Source organism: Humulus lupulus, chromosome 3, assembly GCF_963169125.1.
Source record: "Humulus lupulus chromosome 3, drHumLupu1.1, whole genome shotgun sequence".
Lineage (NCBI taxonomy): Eukaryota > Viridiplantae > Streptophyta > Magnoliopsida > Rosales > Cannabaceae > Humulus > Humulus lupulus.
In genome coordinates this window covers 49,931,566-49,939,951 of record NC_084795.1, presented here as the reverse complement: position 1 = coordinate 49,939,951, position 8,386 = coordinate 49,931,566, and the positions used below count along the sequence as shown (strand labels likewise).

At 34.4% G+C, this 8,386-nt stretch overlaps 1 protein-coding gene across 1 annotated transcript; it reads right to left on the bottom strand.

Moving 5' to 3' along the window:
* Nucleotides 1-3,681: 3,681 nt before the first annotated feature.
* On the bottom strand, nucleotides 3,682-7,779 carry LOC133822670 (multicopper oxidase LPR1-like). Its single transcript, XM_062255078.1, has 3 exons — nucleotides 7,375-7,779; nucleotides 4,636-6,093; nucleotides 3,682-4,018 (listed from the first exon to the last, which is right to left on the bottom strand). Exons 1-3 carry the CDS (start codon nucleotides 7,606-7,608, stop codon nucleotides 3,965-3,967), a joined length of 1,746 nt encoding a protein of 581 aa, XP_062111062.1. The 5' UTR covers nucleotides 7,609-7,779; the 3' UTR covers nucleotides 3,682-3,964.
* Between the last annotated feature and the right edge of the window lie 607 nt (nucleotides 7,780-8,386).

Here is an 8,386-nt window from a genome sequence, read left to right as displayed (position 1 = left end):
GCAACCCCAGCCACCCCCATCGTTTTGCGCAACTCCCAGCTGTTAAACTTATTAAAGAAGGATGAGTAGCAAACAATAACATGTTGGGGTTTTATGCCCTAATTAAAACAAAATTCTTTGTAATCTCTTTTTATTATCAATAAAAGAATAGAAATCATTTTTTGACTTGATCAAACACTTTGCTCACATGTTTTATTTTCATGATTATTTGTTTAACATAAACTTCTATTAAATCCCAAGCATATAGCTAATCTTATTTATAGTGACGTAATCACAATGGAATATAAATATGATTATATGTTCAAAATAAGTTAGTTCTAAGATTAGTCAGTGCATAGGATTTACATTGACCTGCTAATCTACGATATGATCTACTTACACATCACAGTGTTATGTTCTTTCCAGAACATTAGCAAAGTAGATAAGATCGGATGTATTTGTTACATCAGACATGACCGATATTGACAGTTGATAAGATAAGTAAACATACCGTTATTATCTATTCTAGTCATATCATATAGTTGACCATAGGTTAATTCAATCTCAATTCTGAGTGGTTAGTATTCTAACTGGTTGTATTATTTGAGTTCTTTGACTTGTTCGTTACCAGCTTACCCTACGGACTAGCCCATACTTACATCTTGGGAACTCGGTAGTATAATTGAGTGGGAGTGTTAGTCATAGATATGAACATCTATAAATTTTGATGAAGAAGTGAAATGATGGTTTCCTTTTAGTTTGGTTCAAGGTGTTAAATGATAGAGATCTCATTTCAGTAATTAAATTAGTTTACTGAAATATCATTTACAAGGAACTAAGTGTTTTAAGGATAAAATACAATGAGGGGTAAAACAGTATTTTAGTCATATCTCATTGTAGACCGTCTATAGAGGATTGATTGACATTATGGTTGTAACAATGAATAATTAATAGCGTATCTATATTTGCTATAGAGTGTTCTATGAATTCAAGAGTGCAATTCTGAGTCTATAGTGGAGTCAGGAGGAATTAATAAGTTAGTAAATTTATTTGTTAGATTTATGATAACTTATTGGAGCTTGATTTCATAGGTCCATGGTCCCCATTGTACCTTGGATAAAATCATCTAGATAGTCTCAATTAATTGATTTAATTATCAATTAGAATTATCAAAGTTGACTAGGTCAATTTTAGATAGTTTCACAGAGTTATGTATTTTTTAGAAGAAAAGAGAAATTATGACAGATTTATTAATTAAGATAAATTGGTGTCTAAATTAATAAATAAGTTTAAATCAAGGTTCAAATTATAAATAATTAATTTGATAAAGGATTTAAATGATTATTCAATTAATTAAATCAATAGAAAATAATACAGGTCTTGATTTTAAGTCCAATGTGCTTATAATCAAATGATAAATTTCACGGCCCTAAAGCCCATGATAATTTCGACCTAGGGCTGTTAATTGGATATTCTTTTATTGATTTTTTAATTAAATTAAATGACCTAATCGAGTCTATAAAAGGAGTGCTTAGAGAGAAGTCATAAGTTCAGATTTCTGAGACAACAGATAAGTTTAATCACTGGTTTTCTGATAGTTTTAGATTCTCTCTAAACACAAGTCATTTTCTAAGCCTCTTATTATTCTTTTCCCTTCTTCTGTGTTGAGAATTGTCCACACTAGTCTAGGTGATTCTAAGGATACATTAGAAGGTTGTGAAGAAATTAGAAGAATGGTTCAGTTTCTTGATAATACTTTGCGACAGAAAGGATACAAAAGTTAGAGAAACTGAAGAAATGACTAATTCATTCCGCTGCGTATACTGTAAGTATTCTTATCTTTGTTTCTCTTTGAATTCAATTTTAGAAATATGTTATAGGTTATCTCATATCAATTTGTTTAATATTAGATCTACATGAAAATAAATAAAGATCTTGTATAAGTTTTCCTAACATAACAATCATATTCTACAACATCAATCACAATATATACATTCTCATAGAATATTAAGGCATGTCTTTAATGGAATTTGAGTTAGAAAATTACCTCCAACATCATCGTTCATGGGGCGATTAATGGCTGCGTACTGCCTGCCAAGAGAAGCCAAAAATAACAAGAGGAGCAAGGGGTGTCTATGAACACTACTCTCTTGAATTTCTCTCTAAACCATACACACCACACCAACATATGCTAGGGTATATCTCTCTTTTGTATGAACATAAATGGGCCTAGTGGACCTTGATACATAAAGAGAGGGAGAGTTAGATGTCTTGGCCCAATGGGTTGATCGAAAGACGTTGAGGGTGTGTCCATGGGCCCCGAGCATATTAGTATGTTATGTCCATCCCATTATGGTCAGATCATAATACCATGCATATTAATATACAGTTATCGTAATATAATAATGATATTGAGTAAGCAATGTTTAATTATGTCAGTCCATATAAAGTATTCTAACACCAGCACCACAGATTGAACTCAGCCCAAACAACCTGAGAGACTAGAATTCGAGCACCCATCCTTGCCTGAGTCCGTGTCTAGGCCGCGCCTGCCTCTCTGTTGCCTGGGTTCAGATCTGAAAAAGAAAAATTCATATATGAAAATGGTAGAAACAATCTCGCCATGGAGCTAGGAGGTGGTTTGTCGTGGAGCTGGGAAGTGGTTTGCCGTGGAGCTGGGTGTGCATCGACACCATGACCTAAGCTGGAGGTGGTTTTCCGTGGAGATGGTGATGTCGCGCCTGGGCCCATGCTTGGATGAGGCTCTCGAACGGAGCTAGGGTCTCAAATGAATGGGGCTCTTGAACGAAGGGTCGCAGATTCACCGGAGCTGGGTTCTGCTTTGGGGTCATGGATTCGCCAGAACTGGAGGGGATTTGCGTCGGGCAGAGTTGGAAGTGATGGTGTGGCTGGGTTTGGAGAGAGATATGGTTTGTGTGGCTGGATTTTGAGAGAGAATAGTGAAATGCTAATTTACAATAGTACCCCTATTTGGCTGATGTGTTTTGATTTTAAATTTAGCTTCCATATTTAGTTAGTCAATAATTGTACTTCCTATACTTTATTTTTTTAATAAATTTTAAAAAAAGTATAATACTTATATTTTTGTACAATAATAACATAAAAATCATATTTATGAAAAATATCCTTAAATTATTGGTTTTAGTGGATATCCGTCCATTTTCTTTTTTAACTCAACACTTTTATAGGTGTAAATTGTTATACGTTAAAAGATCGCTAATTTGGTCTCAATTTGATGTTCCAAATATTACACCAAACTATCTAATCAAAACTAATAAAGATTTATTAATAAAATGAACCTATAAATCTCTCTCTGTCTCTCGTTAAAGGAAGGCCTCTAACACACTTGATTTTGATTTTGTAATTAAGTAGCTTTATTCAATGAGTATAAATAATTATGGTAGTATTGCTAAGTAAGGGACAGTGTAAAATTTCACAAATAAAATAGAATTTGATCGAATACATTTCCACAAGGCAAACACAATTACATGCATGGATAGGCAGAATAATATATTGCTTGACAAATCTATAGAATAAAATAAGTTGTTTATCCATTTCATTACTTTGTCGAAAAGAAAGTCTTAACCATGCATCAAGATTACTCAATTATTCTTACCTGTTCAAGAACAAATAAGTAAAATATAAGGCATTGTTCACTAACATGCCCTAAAGAGACTGCAATAAAGAAATTATTTCTCATTCCTATTTATTCATTTTACTTACACAAATGTAGTATAAGTTATACATAGAATTCTTGATCATTCACATATTATTAATATGAGATAACTTAATTTTATTCCTTCTTTCTCCAAACCCTTTTTTTCCCCTTCATTTACATTTGCCTTTTCCATTATTAGTAAATAAAGCTAAAACGGCCTAAAAAGTTTGAAAAGATTGTGTGTAACATTTAAAACCCAGTAACAAGAGTTAATTTCTCAGCTCTACTTCTACCAACGGAGGCTCCTCATTTGATGATTTTTAATGGCCTCATCATGGCATTGTCTTCATGATCCAATATCTGCAAATATATATATATATATATATATCCAAATCAAATCAAATAAGACAACACTTTGCAATTTTAATTAAACTAAAAATAAAAAAGAATTTATGTTATACATTCTTAATTATAATGTATATATATGACAGTGACCTTATTTAATTTATTGTGTACGTAATAATGGCTTAAACCAAAGTTTTAATCGGCCATTAATAATTTGAACTCAAAACTAAACAACGCCTGGCCATGGATAGACAGATCATGGGCTGGGGTCGGCCATATATAGACAGAACATTAAATCTTTTCGTCCAAATATAATTGTCTTCGATTTCTATGTTCCCACCCGTGACTTCCTAAACTTATTGGGATGAACAATTTGTATTTTTCTTCTTGATTTTATCTTCATAAATTGTCATTTACCTCTTGTTAATTTCAATCACTGAAAATTAGCTCCTCTCTTTTTCATCTTTTTCTTATTTGGATTCCTTACCTAGTTACCTCTACTTTCCAACCAGAATTTTCTCAATGTGAACTGGCAAAAAAGACTTTTTATATTAATTTTGACTTGACCACTAAAAAAGAATAAATAAAATCCCATATTTTCTTGTACGCAACGCAGAGTAAGAAGTACTTACGTGGCAATGGTACACGTAACCAGGTTCCGCGGTTGCATCGAAAGGGTACGATGCATTGGAGTGTATATAAGAAAATCTCACGAAAATCTTCGTAACAACCCCGGGTCTCATCTTGTACACGTTCTTCCATCCACTCTCGTGAGGCTGCACCTTTGAAACTTTGCCACGTTCATGTTTGCTGATCTGGCACTTAACGGCGTCGTTTTGTTTAGTCATGCAGCTCTTGAACGTTTCCAAGTCGACCAACTCCCTTTCCTCCATCGCAACAAACAATCCTAGGTGAATGTGCAGCGGGTGATTATCCTCCGTTAGATTGATAACCTCCCAAATCTCAGCCGTCCCTGCCTTGGGCGTCTCCGTAGCCGGCGCCTCGTACGGCTTCCCATTCAGATAAAGATGAACCGGCTCGTCGATTTCGCTAGTGTACTCGTACATAGCGATGTACCGTGTGCGCGTAGCACTGGATAAATCCGGCTTCGGGTAATCGATCAACTTTTTAGGCACTCGCCACGTGTCAACTTCTCGATGTCTTTTGATGACAAACTTCATAACCTTATTATTGGATTCGTTGACCGGATCGCCAGAAGGGTAAGGATACGGTGCGTCGTTGGCTAAAATAACACTACTACTGTTTGACTTTGAAAAGTCAACAATTACATCAGTGATCTCAGATGGCCCCAGTAAAATGTCATCGGTCATTACCGGTCTGCTGAGGTAAGCCGAATCAGATCCGACGTGGATGAACCGGAGACCGTTAGAGAAAAAGAACCGGAAGAACCGAGCATTACTCGTGTTAATAATCCGAAATCTGTACTGACGACGTCGTACAGTTAATCTCGGCCAAGCTTTCCCGTTGACTATTATGGCGTCCCCGAAATACTCGGGCTGCCACTGTGGATGAATGGACGGGTTATTTCCGGTTGAGTTCATGTAAATCGAACCGTCTTCGCGAAAGCTACGATCGAAAACTATCAAAGTCCGATCAAACTCCGGACCGGAAGGAAGGCCGAGTGGGGTCTCGATTTCGGGGTGGCGAACAATGTAAGCCCCGATTAGACCGGCCAAAAGATTGACACGGGTCAAGCCCATGGCATGGTCGTGGTACCAGAGATTCCCTGGGTGATGAATGTTGCGGTAGCGGTAGGTCCGCTGGGTCCAGGTGGAACCCACCTCCTTGAAGCCATTGGTGAACCAGGCATTGGAGTTGCCGTCGCTACTGGGCTCGTCGATGGCACCGTGGAGGTGGACCACGGTGGGGACGCCCTTCTTGTTGAGGGGCTTGGCTGTGGGGATGGATGGGTCCCACGGGAGTATGTGCTTTGAAGGGAGATGATTTTTCCACGTCACATAGGTGTCCACTCCATGTACGGCCTCAATAGTCGGACCGGGAACTGTAGCTCTTGACTTTGACTCGCCGTAAGCGAATACCGGAGTCGGTGGAAGGTCCCGGTGAAATTTCTGTAAATGGACATATATATTTAAAAAAAAAAGTTGTTGTGCCTAGTTAATAGATTGTATTGTGTATGAAAAAGACGTAATGCGGTATAAAAATTATGAAAAAAAATAACTCAACCACAAATTTTTCTGTCTTCTCTCACTCATATGTCCCACAAATTATTTAAAGACTCATTATTTATTTATTTAATATATATTTAAATTATTTATAATTTTTTTTTTAATTATAAATAAATAAAATATCTTAAAATAATTAGTAGGACAGACACACAAAATTAATTACAGCAGATTTTTTTTCAAAAATTATACACCATTCACATTTCTTTATATTGATTATTTATGATATATAACAGCTCATATATACCAGAGAGAAAAAAAAAGTATAATAGGGGGATAAAGCATATAAAGGAATGCATTTTATGGTGTATGTTTTTGCTTTTATGTAGTTGTTAAGTGATACAGTGATAGTGATTGTACTAAAATTTGTAATATGCAAATACGAATTATGACAGTTTAAAAAAAAAAAAAACGAATTATGAAAAGAAATTAAAAACATGTTCTCTTTGGTAATAGGAGACTCAAAAAAATCTGGGGTCAAAACTAACTTTTATTCAAATGAAAAATAAATAAAACTAAACGAAGTAATAATCTAACATGTTTAAGATTGCAAGCATAAATTCAAAGTTTGCAAACCTAAATCTTTTTCGAATCGAATAATTCAGAAATAGGCTTTGGCCCACCAAACTTTTCCATTGCATGGCTCTAGATACCATGAATGAACTTATATTGCAAAGTCTATTTAAAGAGATTTTATGAAACAATTTCTCAGAAGCTTGCAAAAGTTACAGAGCTTCTAGTCTAAGGCTTTATTTATAGGAGAATGGGTATACAAGAGAATCAAGAAGTTTGCAACCAAACAGAGCCTTAACTAATTACAATTAACTAACACATCAACAGAAAATAAACGGACTAACAATCTTGGTTGTCACATGTAGTGTTTTAATCTACTTTTTACAAGAATCAGATTTTCCAACTTTTTATTTTTCTGTTATTTATTATTTATTTTTGGGTGTAGCAAAATCGACTTTGCCAACCACTACTGCCATAGCTGTTCTTTTTCCCTTTTCTTTTTGTACGAAGAAGTTAGTATTGTTTTATGGATTAGAGACACCAAAAAAATATGCTCAGCAAACTCACGAAAAAGGAAAACAACAATAACACAGATACAAGAGTTAATACTTTGCAATAGTAACAAAAAGAAGAAGAGAAAGAAGAAGATGTTACCCATTTCTTCATGAACATGCCGATGTTGAGAGACTTAGATTTGGGAGCACCATGAGAGACATGGAAACCTCGGATCTTGGGCATGTCTGGAAGCTCATCCACAAACATTTTCAACTTCCCTGGATCCAGAAGCCTGTCTTCTGCCCATGACTCACCACTCAACTCTAATAATATTATCACACCTAATAATAACATGAAACCAGTACGACGACTACTACTACTACTACTAATCATCGAACCCAAGCTACTACTTTTGCTATTTTCTGTACTTGTTACTCTATGTGTCCTTCTCCATAGAACTTATTCACAGTAAGAGAAAGAGAGAGTAGTTGGTATATTTCTCATGGTCTCTTGTGTGTATATATATATATATATATATATATAAGAGAGAGAGAGAGAGAGAGAGAACCGTGATGGATATTTTTAAAAGGTAGAAGAAGATTTATGGTGGGTATTTGTTTGGTTAAGAGATATTAGAATGAGGAATGAGAATGGTGACTGGCTAATGATATAGAAAAAATGGAAGCGTGGGTTGATGGCTTCTTTATTAAATTTTAATTTATTTTCTCCAAATGGTGGGCATCGTTGTCTCCGAAAAAGATAGATCATAATTAAACATACAATTTAGCTAATGTTCCAGATCAGCATACAGAAGTAGTACGTACTATGCTTCACTTGATTTTATTTTATCCTTGTCCTAAATTATTCTTCTTTTTATTTTTAATGTCACAAAATCTTCTCTAAGTTGTATTACACGTATATTTAATGGTCTATTTTGTTTGTTAAAAAAATGGTCTATTTTGTTGTTTGATATAATTAATGGATTTTCACATAGTACCATTCTCAAAGCAGGAACATTTCGATTTGAATTTATACTACTTTATATATTTAATAATTATATTGATATAAATTTAAATATTAAAAAATTATTATTATAATAATAATATATAATCCTAATTTCTTATAAATTTTACTAGAATAAATATTTATTAATTATATTAATATAAATTTA